The following is a 14,907-nucleotide window of genomic DNA, read 5'->3' as shown; positions in this document are numbered from 1 at the left end:
CAAGAGACCTTGTTCTCTGCTGCAAGCAGATGAAATCTAGGTCTATTCAAGCACTGTGTCCTGCTTAGCGCTTCCCAGGTTCAAGGCATGAAAACCATCCTTTCCAAACCAGCTTCAGCTGAAACACCAGCCTGCACATCACATCAAGCATTCACCTTTGCTGCTCAAACCTTGTCTTTCAAAGGAAGGGGCACTCTGTCAGCTAACCACAAAAGCACCTGGGTAAAAGAAGGCAGGAGCTCGCAGAGCTCAGGCTCACCGCACAACATTTGACTACTATGTCTGTAGGCATCCTTCCATGAAGGATAACTTAAGGCTTAACAGCCAGGTGATCTTTCGAACACTGAGTTCAGAAAGTTTTATGTAGAGTAAACAGATTCCCAGCCTCAGTGAAAACCAAGATCTGCGTGGGACAAAGAATTAAGCAGAAAACCAAGATGGAGATGAACAGCCAGCTCCAACAAATACAGACACTGCAATAAGACATTGCCCTTCACACAGCGTGATTAACAATTACGAAAGAGCAATTCTAAAAGCTCTTTAGTATGCAAATAAAAGTCAAGTGTACTAGTTCTAAACAGCGTGACTATTTTAAACAGCAAATATATTATTCACAGCTGTTTAATTGAGACTGATAAAGAAAAAGGGTATACGTATTTATGTTACACAGTATGCAACTTTTGCCCCTTCTTACCCCAACCTGAAACGTCACCTACTGGGAATGGCTGGGTCTGCAGCTGCCATTGTCTCTTTGGGTTCTTTCTGGGCTCTGTCTTTTCCTGGGTCTGCAGCAAGGTGAGATGGGATGGACAGCGGAAGCACAATGGCCACAGCTTTTCTCTCTCTCCTTCCTGTTCAACAAGGAAAGCTATCCCTCAGTTGGACAGACATCACACATCTTATTACACATACCAGTTCAGAGCAAGCTAGTTCCCAGAACAATGAATGCAAAACACTCAATATGAAGGCAATAAACATACAGCTCCCTGGGACATTTTTGAGCCTCCCTTCTCAAATAAGAGAGTTTTCTTCATATTTCTTCAATGAAGAAATTCAATGCGGTTGCAGTGCAACGAAAGATCAAATTTTACGGTCTCATTCCTACCCAACCCAAGCCTGCATTGCAATGCACAAGCGGAGCAAAGAGCAGTGTTCTTAAACAGACTCAGACAGTTTGCTGGCTCACATGAGCCTTATCTCCCACTCTGTTCCTATCAGCACTCCACAAAACATGGAGAAGCAGTTGAATTTCTTTCTCATAAATAAATCTACCACTCTGTTGGTAGCATCAGAGCACAACGCACGTGATTAATTCTAAAGATACCCTTCCCTGGAAGCTCTCCACAGAGTTAACTGCTTTCCACATCAGTTAGAAGCCAAAAAGTATTAGGAAAAAAAATACAGTGGGTAATATTTCAAAGTTTTACTCCAGGACAAATTCTGGTCTCGGTTGTACCAATATCAATCCAGCATAATTCCAGTAAAGGTATGCTGATTCAAGCTTACTCAGCTGTAAGCAAAATAAAATACTGCCCTGAATTTTATTCCCAGATTTCTTACCTCAAACCTACATAACTTCACCCTCTCCCGGATGGAAGAAGCCATCATCAAGTACAGAAGAATGCAGGCAGCAACACATTTCAGTTGTGACTGGTGCACATTAGCAGAAGGGAGGTCAGAGAGGTTCTCTCTCCCCATTAGCATGGCAACGTGCCGACTCTCCACTCCACGCCCTGAGTTACCATGCACCCACAACAGTCCAACTTCCAGCTACGAGTTTTAGAGAGTGATGCAGGGACAGCAGAAAGCATTTGGGCACTGTAAACAAAGCAAGTTACTACCACTAGCTCTGGGGTTAGTAAACCAGAACTGCATCCAAGCTTTGTTAGTGTCAGGCAGCAGGCTCTCTTTCAAACCGTGCAGGCAGCCGACAGGTGCTATGTTGGAAGGCAGCATGTTCCTCCTATGAGCCTAAGAGGAGAGGCTACTACTCAAGATATAATATGAAATCTTTGCTTGGATTGTATTTTCTTTTCTGCAAGAGAGTAAATAACCTCATCTTTTGAGTGCTTGCTATGGGGTTTTAAATCGTAGAAGTATTTCTTAGCTTTTCCCTTGCAGTTCACATATTATTATGTATACACTGTAAACTAAACTTTATCTGGTATGGTGCCCACTATTGTGTGGCCTTGGCTACAGCTCATGTATTACTGATAGCCAAAAGGACAGTTACTGGTTTCATGTGCCTCCAACACAAAAGAATTTTTGATTTCTGATTCAGTTGAATTGAAGGTCATGCTTGGGTTCCAAAAGAAATAAGGCCAGGCAGCATTTGCCCTGGGGTTTGATAATGCTGGTCATCCTCCAGCCAAAAAAAAAGTTTCCAGCCCTATTTGTTGAGCTACAACTCTTTTGCTTGCTCCTTCCTGGAAGCATTCCTGATTTCTTTCCCCAAATAACTCAACTGTTTATTTAACTGAGAAACTCTCCCAGTAGCTGGAACAGTTTTTCTTCAGCTGGTGGGTGACATCATCCTCATGTCTTTCACATAAGAAAAGCAGCACTAACGCACGTAACGCGGCCAGGCCATCTTCCTAGCTGGGCAGTGGAAGTGGTCCCACACGTTAGCCCTCATTTCACACTAGGACTAAGTTAAAACTTCCTCCAGGACCTATTTATCCACCGTGGGTTACCTGCCTCCCAACATGGCTACCGTGTCCTATCAAACAGAAGCCTTGTCATGAGGTGGGAGAGAGAGAGAGAAGGCAATGTTGTACCTGAGCCTATTGTATGTCCAACGGAGTCAAAGGAAAGAACCACTGAATCTGTAACACAAGAGTACAAGTTCATTTTCCCCTTTTCCTTAGTATCGTGTCTTGCTGCAATATTTTCTTGCTATTTTTCTTTAATATGCCCTTATGCTTCATCGCACAAGGAAACAGAAGAACTTCTTCACCAGCCAGCCAACCAGCAGTCATCTAGCAATGGCAGAACGCTGGAGAATGCAACAAATGGTGAGGTCATTACCCAACAAAGTCACTGTAACTTATTCGCTTAGACATACTTTTATTTTCAGTATATTTGGTTGACCTTGCCTGAACTGAACCAGAACACTTTTCTCTGACTGCGGAGTTCTTATCAAATCTACTATCATTTTTTGTCCTCATTTAGGCACTTCCTTATTAAGGTTAGCTCTTCCCCTGATGCTGTTTGCTGAGCCAAGTATTTTGTGCTTGTTCCATCCTCACCATAAAGCTTGCTTCCCACATCCTTAATCGAGCTAGTGACTCCCATCTGAACACATTTCAATTCATCGCCCTTCTCCTTTGCACTGTTTGCAGGAAGGGTGCCAAGTACCAAGCAAATATAGCCTCTGCTTGATGCCATTTATTGGGCCACGTGGGGTTCACGTCAGATACTAATCACAGTCACAATGACAACTATAGCTCATCAGCGGGTGACCACGACTTTGAGCCATTGGCTCGTGTGATGGGGCATGTGACAGCAGAACCACCTCTCGCCTTCAGCTAAATGAATGAATTGAATTCCTCAAAGTTTCTTTGCAATTTAAGCCTCGGAGGAGATCACCTGATCACGTCACTTGCAGCATCACAGCAGTGGCCCCTGTGCAAACCCTCAGCACAAGGGAAAAATCACCATCAGGAGCAGAGTGCCAAAAAGAGAAAAGAGGTGGGGCTCAACTGCATCACTTACATTTGGGCAGGCGACAATCACAGGCACTGACAGTCACCCAGCTCAGCTGAAAGTAGCTTGACACAGGACCGTCCCACTGGCTTTCCTATGGAGTATATCATCCATGCACTTATTTTCCAAATCTTACAAATGTAATAAGAAAGTGCTAATAAGAAAGTTTTTAAAATGATTATAGTCAAACCATTCATCTAGCTGGTTTTAAAGCAATTCAAAGAATTAATAATCACATAAAACTAGGTCTGCTCTGTCCCACGTCCAACAATGTGGTAGTAACGTTTTGAAAAAATAGTGGAAAAAAAAGATTACTAGTCTCAAAACTTGTTCCAATAAAAATAAAAATCCATCTGGACTTAACAACTGCATTTCCTCTATTGGGAGTAAAACTCAGACATTTTTATATTATTCCAAATAGCGAGGGGTTCCATTCACTTTAACTGTGTTAAATTCATCTGCCATCAATTAATTCTGAAGTATCTCTGTGGGGCTCTACTTGTAAAAAACTGTTGAGATTTTTATCAACATAAAATATTGCTTTGTAGCTTATGCCAATCTTAAACGTCACTCATTTTCCCCGATATATATTTTGGGCATGAAATATTAGGTCTTATCTAAGAACAGCTGAAAAACATCGCAAAGCACCAAATTAATGTAATTCTTGCCACCTGCAGAAATGGTATAATGTTTCAGTCCCTTCACTGAGAACATTATCGCCCCCCCACAAGCAAAAAGAATGACAAGCTGTAAGTGTGCAAGCTCCCTTTTCCAGTCCAGCCCTCTGTGAGACCATTAGGTTCCCAGTTTTGACACCAAATCAACAGAGCTGAGCCTGCACTGAGGTCAGCTCCCCGCAGTGTGAGTGATTTCAGAAACCACAGATCTTTATTAAAGCACCATGCTTATTTCTGGTGCTAATGCTTCTAAAGGGGAGAAGCTATAAAAGTGCAGAGGGCTGAGAAAGCCATCACGTGTCACCACAACTCGGCAATAATGCACGACTTAGGGCTGTGTGTGCCATAATGCCAGGCTTTTACATCTGTTTTCACGTTACTTACCATTTTTTTTTTCACTGGATACAGCAGTTTAAAAAAGAATAAAAGCAAAAACAAACATGCAAACGAAAAATCAAGATACAGCACAAACCAAATGTCATCCTGGATTTGATCCAGCCCATCAGGAGAAACACAGGGCACTCAGTGCCAGGAATAACAACATCTGAGACTTTGCCAGCTTTGGGTCACTCTGAGGCCAAGGAGCATCAGCAAGCCCCTCTTCCAGGAGGGCTGATACGCAAGGATCCGGCTCAGTTTGGAAGAAAGGAGCTCCAAGACAAACTGCAGAGAGACTCAGCTGTGCTCTGGGAGCAGAATCAGACTGTTGCAGCAATCCTCTAGACTTGCCTTTGAAGGAGCGCAACTGCATTTGCACAGCCCTGTCCTGAAGTCAAAAAGTCTTGCAACTTGGAGATGGATCCATACGTTGCTGCACTTAAGCACAGCTACCGTGCAGGCCCACTAAGTCACCCAGGTAAAGGATTGACTGCATTTCTGGGCAAGGACTGCTCTTCAGAAGTCCCTGATCCTCATCTCCCCTCCACACATGCACACACCATTTCGCCCAGCATCCCCTATCCTGGTGGCCATGGTGAGGATGGGTTGGCTGTTGGACTGGATGGTCTTAGCGGTCTTTTCCAACCTTAACAAATTCATGATAATATGCCTCCTGCAAATCCCTCCTTGTCTGGTTAAACGTGAGCTTTGCCACAGCCTGGATAACTCTGTGCCACAGTCCCATCCTCAAAGAGTCAGAAGAAATCACTCAACTTGCTGCAGGCTGGCACCTCAGGTCCAGGCATTTCTGGACACCACACAACCATCTAGCTACTATTCCTCACAGTGCCTTCTGCCACTGCAGTCTCTGAACAGCTATGTCTGCAATGAAAGGAAAACAAATGAAGATCTGAGTCTTCGTAAGAGTTATGATCCTGACCAACAAATGGTAGAGTTTGTAGGAGATGCTGGAAAACATAATTATCTCATCCTATTGGAAACCAAAGAAATTGAACCAATAAATTCTGTCATCCTTCTTTTTTTCTTTAAAAAACAAAAACAAACAAACAAACAACAAAACATCCCAAGACTTCAGCAATAAACTGACTTCCCTGGCTGAAAAAGAGAAAAAAAAAAAACATCAAGAAAGGTTGTGTGCTGCTTTGGAAGTGGTCCTGAGAAACCACAAACCGTTAGTCCCAGAGGAGTTATAAGAGTTTAATAATAAAGGCTTAACACAGCCTCAATATCACATACCATTACAGTAATATGCTCCACAGCCCAGGCCAAGCAGGGAATAATACAATAATACCTCGCAACATAAGGCTGCAATTTGGCACGTCCCCTCACACAGCTCAGGCTCTGAGGTCTGCGCTGGTCTCTTACATGCATGCTCACCACTTGGTTCCTCATTCCCCGTCTCTGCTCTCCAGACACTCTAACAGACTCCTACAGAACTGCAGCCTGTAGTTAATCACACATGCAATGTAATTTCTACCTCCAGAGCTTGCCCTGAGATCAGATGTCCTGCAGAGCTCCATCACCTGCGCTGGGGGTGGCAACTGCAGTAACAACATTAAAGAGTAAAATTTTTTATTTAAGTCAGAATGAAAAGAAAGGATGTTATGCTGCTTCTGTAACCATGGAATTAGAAGACTATGCAATATGAGAGCAGTCTGTCATTCAGCTCTCTCAAGTGAGCAATGAAAAGGATAGGATCAGACAACCTATTAACCTTCACAACTTACTTCCTATTTGCAATCAATTTTCTAATCACATGGCATATAACAGAAAGTTGCTATGCTTGAGGCACAAAACTCTCCGTAACTTCACTTCAAAAAAGGTCAGTAATAAAAGAAACCTATTGTTATGTTTTGCCTATTCACAAAACAAAGCTCAAAGCTGCAGTGCCACTCTCAGAGCACATATTACTGTGGGGATTCATTGGGCAGAGGATCTGTCCCAGACCACCTCCTGTGCAAAAGAAAATACCGGTGTAAAAAGAAAAGCTGTGCACTACACGACTATTAGACAAAGAAAAACACACCCACATCTAAGCACACAATAAAAAACATAGAAATGTAGAGGCAAGGCAGAAAGCAGAAAGAACAATCAGTATGAGTTTTTCCTCTTTTAAGCAGATGACATGTATGCTCCTCTGATTTCCCAAACATAAGAAGAAACACTTCATAGATGGTTTTCTCCTCGTTACAACACTGCTTGAGCTTTACTGGAGAGGTTATACCTCTCTTCCTAATTCTTCATTTCACTCTTTAAAGGCAGATTTAGGGAAGGCCTAAGTCAGGTTGTCAGTCTAATGATAAATGCCATCCTATCAATTTATTAAGTATCCTACTTCAACTGAACTTCATTTTTCCACCTTCTTCCAAATGCTCTGAGATGGTTCTGTCCCAAGAACACTGCCACTGGAGCACCTCCAATGCCACAGCCCCAAGAATGCTCTCAGCTGCCCATGCCCAAAACTCTGGTCAGTCATTGTGACACCCCCTGTGTTCAGCCCCTATATAAGCGCTGTGTTCCCATGCCAGCAGACCACGGAAGCTATAATTCCAAGCACACTTCTTGAGCCCAGTGCTTTCAGTATCTGGGGTGAGGGATATATCAGGACAAGATAACCAGCCAACACAAGGGCTGCAGATTTGGGCATCAAACCTTGAACAATTTCAAAACCCAGCGCCATCTCCAACTGATGGGAGCCCTGAGATCAGAGTTCAAACTTATTCCCTTTATGGGAGGGGAACGGTCACTCTGCAACAGGACTCGTCATCTTCAGGAACAGGAAACATCTGATTGTAAAGAACATTTGCAATAAACTCTGGATTTTCTACTTTAATAAACTAGCTTAAAATGAGACTGCACTGCAGCCCTGATTCTATTACGCTAAATTTGATGCCTGTATGCCCTGGTACAGAGATGGAGGAGCAGGCTAGTGCTAAATTCCCACAACATACCTGGAGGGAAAGACTCACCCTATTTTAAGAACTACTATAATTATTTCATTATACCATAGCACGCAGGTTCTGCACACAGAAATGGGACACGAGGGGGAACCAGCTCACAGGCAGCACAGACACAACCACTGTGAACTCCCAGTCAGGCTGAAGTACAACCAGCGTGGGTGACCTCACTGTGCCTGCACAATCCTGGGATGCAAGTGCTGTAAAAATGAACCACCTGCTTTTTTTCCAAAGACCAAAGGCTTGATAGTTACGGATACTTAGCAGCAGATATTGTTAAGTATTATTATTTGTCTCCTAGGCAGCATGGAGATCTACTGGTTACTTGGTAAGCTACAAAGTGCTCCTCCACCAGCTCTAAGTGCCCCCTTGCTGAATTGAAGGGAAGGCTCAGTGAGGCACTACTTGATGCAGCAATCTCTTCCATGGACCTCATGGAGCTGGGCCAGCTCCTACACTTGTTGTGCACATCGCTTCTCTTCCGTCAGGAGGGCTGTAATGAAGTGGCAAATTAACTAAGCAAGAAACAACGCTCATGTTCCAAGCAGATGTATTTTCCTAACATTCTGAGTATGTCAGTTTTCTTTATTCTGCCATGAATGAAGAGAATGAAAAGATGTGGTGTCCTGCGCCAGCTGGCCAACACTTCACAAGGATATTACATTGCTATTGTCTGCAGTCGTGCCCAAGTAAGTCTGACAGCAGGAAGTGCTGATGTGTTTTGCTCACAAAAGCAGCATTTGTTCAGCTCCTTTGCATAACTTTGCATCGCCATGACCAATAAAACCTGGGCATGAGTTCAGTGTGGTGCTCTGCTTCAAGCATCGGGGATTCACAGCTCCTTGGGATCTGTCCTGGCTCCCTGCCCTTCCCAACAGAGATGGGCGCGGAGTCCCCAAGTGCAGAGGAGAAGAGAAGACTAACACGCTGCAGAAGTTCAAAGAAATTCTACTTGGCCTGGAGGAAAACAACTGGAGACAACATACAGATCTGCTTTAAAAAGTCAAGAAAACAAACAGGCCCAACCAATAAAGTTGGCATCCTAGGGGTTTTTCTCTCGACAGAGAGAAATCCTTCAATGAATCCCAAACAGATTCTCAGCATTTTAAGGAGCTCCAAGTTTTATTGTGTTACCCAAAGCCAAGTCTCATACTTGGGCTTTGATTTTTATTGTATTTACCGCAGCACAAAGAAGTCACTCAAACGCCCAAATTCCACAGCAGAACATGCAACGAATTACAAAACAGTTAAGACTTCTCTCTTCTACACTTACGAGGCATGTGCACAACAGAAAAGGAATACTGGGAGTTGCAGAAGTACACAGGACCAAACATGAGAATGTGGTTGAAGAACAGCCTCAGCTCAGCATAGTAATGTTTTCTTCAGCATCCATAGTAGCACCAGACTTCAATCAGGGCAATACAAAGGGAAGTTGGTTTTGTGTCTCAGTGAATCACTATTGTAATTAGGAATCAAAAATAACAGTACTTACGCACTCAAATTCAAAGCACTGCCCTTAGGTTCAGAATATTTATCTTCTTCTGAACACGCATCTCCACCTAACACCTCCAAACCATAAGTTCCCTCATGCATTCATCTTAACAGGCTTGCTGTTCTCTCTTTGGGATAATCTTCGGAACAAAACAACACCTGAAGTGTCTTTATAATTACAAATAACAGCCAACTGGTACGTCGGTACATCATGGACGTATCAAGGGGCACAGGGGAAACAGCATTTAGATTTCCCTGCGTACAACTGTTGGATCCAACTGTTAAGTATGTTTCAATAACAGACCAGTTAGGCCACTGATATGCCTTACAGCAAAAAACTACTGAAATCAAAGGTAAACCAAAAACAACGACATCACTGCTGGAAAAATAAGTATTCTTTTACAGCAATTTTGAGTTAGCATTTATTTATTGCCATCGTTAGAAATATGTAACTGGCATGCTCCCTTCAGTTCTCTTGCTTAGTGCTCACACCTATAATTTTCACATAACTTTTGGACTACTGAACAATTTCCATATAGAAAACCTTGGAAGACGTTCAAGTATAATTACTCTTTACTACATGCTTGAAACTATGGGATAAGCAAATTACCCTCAGATTTGCCCATAAGAAAAAAAAAAATTCAGCCTCCAACTAAAATTAAATGCACTAAAATGTGTTGATTAAAAGCTTATTGCACAGCACTGGCACGAGGAAGTTAATTTGGTGCTTTCATAGTGCAGTCTAAACATATGTTGGTACCTTTGATATCAGAAGATATAAAACATTCAGAGCTAGATACAGTACAAAAGTAAATTATTTCTATTAGTTATTTACATGGACTTTTAACCTCAAAGCACAGCCCTGTAATTGTACCAATGTCAGTGTCTGACACTGATGAACAGCCACACGGCTATCAAAGAGCTCGGGAAGGCTGCTGCACATCCTCACTGTTTTACATACAGAAAAATACTTACATGCCATCAATGGCAATTAGGACAACAACTATTTTGATGCTCTGCTCTTGTTTTAATGTCTACTGGAGTTTTTTTCCTCCCCATCCCTGGTACGGATAAAACTTTTCTGTGCGTCGGCTTTTCTGAGCTATCTCCCAGAAACCTCTCCTTCCTCAAAAGCAATAACCAGGGCTCCAGAAATATAAATAGTTCCATCAGGAAACTCGCATTCCTCAGTTTGTTTGAAAATGATCTACTGCTTTGCATAGCGAGCCAGTGGCTGAGAGCCTCCCAAAGCCTTAAAGCAGACAACATCTGGCCCCACTGCCAGAACAACTGCCAGCAGGTTCCTATGGACAGCTTTACAGGGACACCTCTCGCCTCCCGTGTCTGCTCACAGCAGGAAGGAGAAGCGAATGGGTGTAAAACAACTCCTGAACATGAGCTCTTTATAGGCATCTTTGCCAGAAAAGGGCAACGTTCGACTTACAAGGACAGACCAAGCCATTTATCCACATGAAAGGTGATGCTGAACAGAGAGAAATGTTGGGTTCATTTTTCATCACTTTTTTTTTTTTTTTTGGCAGTTTGGAAGCAGGAAAGGATTGATTTTTTTTTCCACTTGGTTCCAAAATCTGAGCAGGTTTCTGACCCACCAAATCCTAAAACTCATTCAGTTTCCAAAACACACGGTAATAGGATTTGAAAGGTCCGACGCAGTAAACGATTTTATAGGTAACTGCTATATACAAAGAGATACCGAGCACGTGCTCTTCCAAAGCCAAACACTTTGAGGAGCACCTTGGGTGACTTGGGCTTCTCTCACTTTGCAGATCCATGATCACAATGTGCACAGTGCATTCAACACCTGTACCCAAACGCTGTGCGCTGTCCTGAACCGAAACAACTGCATAGAGAGATTTTCATTTCCTATTATTATTTCCTACTCTTTATTTTTACAAAAGCATTTGAGGAAATTATTTGCTTCACCAAAACACAAGAGTGGACAAGAAGAAGGTCACTTTCACATGCAGAAACAGCAGCACAAGAGGAAGTTGATCATCACACCAATGGGTCCGTAGACAACGCAGCTGGAGATTATCTAAAGGAAAAGTGCTCTTCCTATCACCCCACATATAAAAATACAACGAGTCCCTTTAATTTAAGACTTGGCAGAAAAACCCACTGAGAAAACAGATTTAACCCAGAAGGTTAAGCTGTAAGAAACATCGGTTCCAGACTAAGATCACTGGAATTAAACTTCTGAGCACCTAACTCGATTTCACAAGTTTGTGAAGTCAAACACCTGCTCGCACATTCTTCTTCACATCTCTCTCAAATAAGCAGGAGAAATTTTAAGCTTTGAATCATCAGAAGTGCCACAATTCAGAGTGTGAACCTCAAACACGCACATTAACCTTGCCCTTTAGGGTGGCCACCTGGACATCCATTGGACTTCCAGCACCTCTGGAAGAATCACCTCACAGAATCATAGAATGGGGTAGGTTGGAAGGGACCTTAAAGCCCAACCATTCCAACCCTTGCCTTAGGTTGGCTGCTCTCCACCAGCTCAGGCTGCCCAGGTCCCATCCAATCTGGCTTCAGGCACCTCCAGGATGGGCCACCCACAGCTCTCTGGGCATACTATGCCAGCAGAAGAACAACAACAACAAAAATCCCATACAACAAAATCCCACACCCCAGATCAATGGATTGCTTTCATCAATCTATCAAGGCAAAGGAGTAGCTCGCTTTAGAACAGTACTCAGCATCCAGCAGAGCTGAGACATCAATTGGTTTTGACAAAGTGCATGTGAAACTGCCAACCTCACCAAAAGCTGCAACTTGCAGCAACTGATTGCTGCCAGCTGCGACTCCATCTGATACGAACTCAGTTTCCACAAAGAAAACCCAATGTATGCTCAGGCAGACCTCCCTTCCCCATTCCCTATCAGCACTTCCAGCCACCTGCTGACGTCCGCTCCCAGCCAGGATTTCATGGGCTCACTGGGATTCACAAATTTTAGAGTTTCGCCATTCCTGGATTACTTCACGAGCAGAACTCCTCATAAATGGCAACAGTCATTTTATTGGCTTCATTCTAAAGCAGCTGTTCCTCCTCCACACCTTCACTTGAGTGCTAAAGTAACAGCTCCACGTTGGCAGGTCTGGGATCCAATCAGAACTGGGGCACAGCCTCTTGGTGCGTGACAAGCAATCTGTATGGGCAACGTTTTGGCCATAGGTTTGACTGCAATTGCCTGCACAAATGAACAGATGATAGGAGAGAGAGCGGCGAGTAGGATACTCTGCAAATACAGGCTACTGCAAAGGCGGAGGCACCAGCTCACCAAATGCAGAGGATTGCTGATCTCTCAGAGAAAACAAACCTTGTGCTCCCACGTGGCTTCAGCTGGTGGTTGTAAAGTCTGGGGCTGAGGTGTGGGGGATGCAGCTTTTTTTTGGTTTGGGGACATTTTTAAGCTTCGCTAAAAGAGCATCTTTCCCAGCCTGGATAACCTTGACATTCTTTCTCAACCATACTAAAACAAACAAGCCTGTTAATTCTCCCAAACCAAATCAAGTAATGGCAACCTAGCCATAATAGATGCTATTCAGCGTGACACAAAACCCCAGCATTCTGAGGCCAAGGCCTCCACATGGAGAAACGTGAGCCAAAAGCAGGATTAAAGGCCAACTTCAAAATTGCACATCTGGAAGAGAACTGCAACCACCTTAAGATCCTCCCTGCATCCAAGCAGGCAGTTATCACCAGCTCTGGGCCCACTGACATGCGAGAGAAGGAAATGAGATTTATCAGTTGCAGCAGGCCACTTTCCCCCAGCTGGCTTTAATTAAGCTAATTTGGTGGCCATAACTTACAGCGAGCAGAGCCTTCTCAAATCACTTGGCAAGTATTTCTGCCAGCATTTCGCCAGCTGTGCTGACCAGGAACACCAACTGCAATGTCATTCTGCAGTGCCTGAGGTCCAGCACTGAAGAGCTGCACATGCATTCCCCTGAGCTACCACCCGGCACCGCCACTGCCTACAGGTAACTGAATGAGAAGACAGCACGTGAAGAAAGGTACCAGACGAACTCCACCGAGGAAAATCGCTTCTGAAAAGGCAGCTGGATCCCTTGCCAGACTCCCGTTATGCCTTGGACACACCCACGCTACATAAAACTTATTAACGACCATGTGGATATTGAACACATTTTGGAGCAGCAGGGACACAATAGCCTATATAATTCGTAGCAAATCCTCTAAGCCAGTTTTTCTTTTCTGGATACACGTAGGATAGCTTTACCGTCAAGGAATGCTTCGGGCTACACTGTGACCTCAGCACAACCCTCTGCATGGCTACATTGTGCAAATTTAAGCCCAGTTGCCAGGCTTAAATCCCCATCCATAAGGGGGTAGCAATGGGACTGGGAAGGGTCTCAGTTAAGTGATATCTAACAAGACAGAGGTTTTTCGAGGGAAACTTTGCACACAGCAGTAAGAATCAACGAGACCAACAGCATCAGCAACAGTACCAGCACATAACCCCAGCACACATTAGAAACATACGTACCAGTAAACATAAGTTAAAAGAGAAGATATCAGCCTGCTCAGGGACCTGCTTTTTAGATGCGTATTCATAGGCATGTTAGCCACAAAAGGAAGAGTAAGGAAAGCATGGACCTGCTGATGAATTGCACAGCAGCCCTGCTGGCAAAATAAATAAGCAAATAAATTAAAAAAAGGGCCTGGAGAAACAGGCAGACAGAAGTCTCATGAAGTTCAGCAGAGGGAAATGCAAAGTCCTGCTCCTGGGGAGGAATAACTCTATGCACCAGCACAGACCGGGTGCCACCCCACTGGGAATCAGCCTCGCAGATAAGGACCTGGGGGTCCTGGCAGACAACTCACAGAACATGAACCATCACCACATCCCTATGGCAGAGCCCAGGCTGTGCAGGGCAGAGGCCCACAGCTGTTCAAGGGGATCCCTCTGAGCCCCAGCTGGGCACTGGGACCAGCACTGGGCTTCTCACTGCCAGAGGCACGGGGCACACTGCAATTAACTAAGGTGATTAAGGGATTGGAGCATCTGCCATGGAAGGGGAGGCTGAGAGCTGGGGTCGTTAGCCTTGAGTAGAGGGGATCAGGAGAATCTTAGTCATGTGCATCTTTACTACTTGAGAGGAACAGTGCATAATCAACCAGCGATGACACAGAAGGCCCAGCCCCAAGCTAACAGCCTTGAACACATCCCCCGTGCCCCTTCCTTTGAGCCATCCCAAGGCTGAAAGGTCCAGCTGCCAGAAGGCTGTTCCCTTTGGTCTCCCGCTGCCTTGCAGCTGGCTGACACTGCCTGCCACGCCGTCAGTTGGACAGAGAATGTTGGCTCAAGGCAAGCCATAAAAACAAGGGCTAGGGCTGAAGCTCAAAGAGCATAAGTGATGTTTCAAAACCCGTTTATAACCAGTGCTAGCAGCGTTTCCCGTAGCCAAAGCCCAGAAGCATACCAACACCTTTCTACCTACTCCCTCTTCATCTTAGCCCAACCCCTGCCAGACATTTCTCTCCTGTCTTCCTCTCCCAAGCAGAGGCCAAGTCTCCCCAAAAGCTATCCTACCATCCCAGAAACACACAAAAGTATGCAAAGACGGATTGAGAGAGCAGTTTTCCAGTGTTTAGGATTAAACTTCTTTCAAGCTTGTCTACATACGGACTT

General features: G+C 44.2%; 1 protein-coding gene across 17 annotated transcripts in view; it reads right to left on the bottom strand.

Moving 5' to 3' along the window:
* ST3GAL3 (ST3 beta-galactoside alpha-2,3-sialyltransferase 3) overlaps nucleotides 1-14,907 on the bottom strand; it is a 150,686-nt gene that overhangs the window by 114,771 nt on the left and 21,008 nt on the right. For 6 of the 17 annotated variants that reach the window (XM_015290987.4, XM_004936701.5, XM_040704655.2 and 3 more), the window contains 3 exons: nucleotides 3,715-3,799; nucleotides 2,778-2,825; nucleotides 717-851 (listed from right to left, as the gene is read on the bottom strand). The exons of 2 other annotated variants lie outside the window; for them this stretch is intronic. In XM_015290987.4, coding sequence (XP_015146473.1) covers nucleotides 717-851; nucleotides 2,778-2,825; nucleotides 3,715-3,799 — 268 coding nt within the window. The remainder of the gene's footprint in view (nucleotides 1-716; nucleotides 852-2,777; nucleotides 2,826-3,714; nucleotides 3,800-14,907) is intronic. 9 more of the 17 variants (XM_015290989.4, XM_046944479.1, XM_046944480.1 and 6 more) reach the window with 3 other exon arrangements.

The sequence above is a fragment of the Gallus gallus genome, chromosome 8, assembly GCF_016699485.2.
Source record: "Gallus gallus isolate bGalGal1 chromosome 8, bGalGal1.mat.broiler.GRCg7b, whole genome shotgun sequence".
Classification (NCBI taxonomy): Eukaryota; Metazoa; Chordata; class Aves; order Galliformes; family Phasianidae; genus Gallus; species Gallus gallus.
This window is presented reverse-complemented; position numbering and strand designations above follow the sequence as displayed.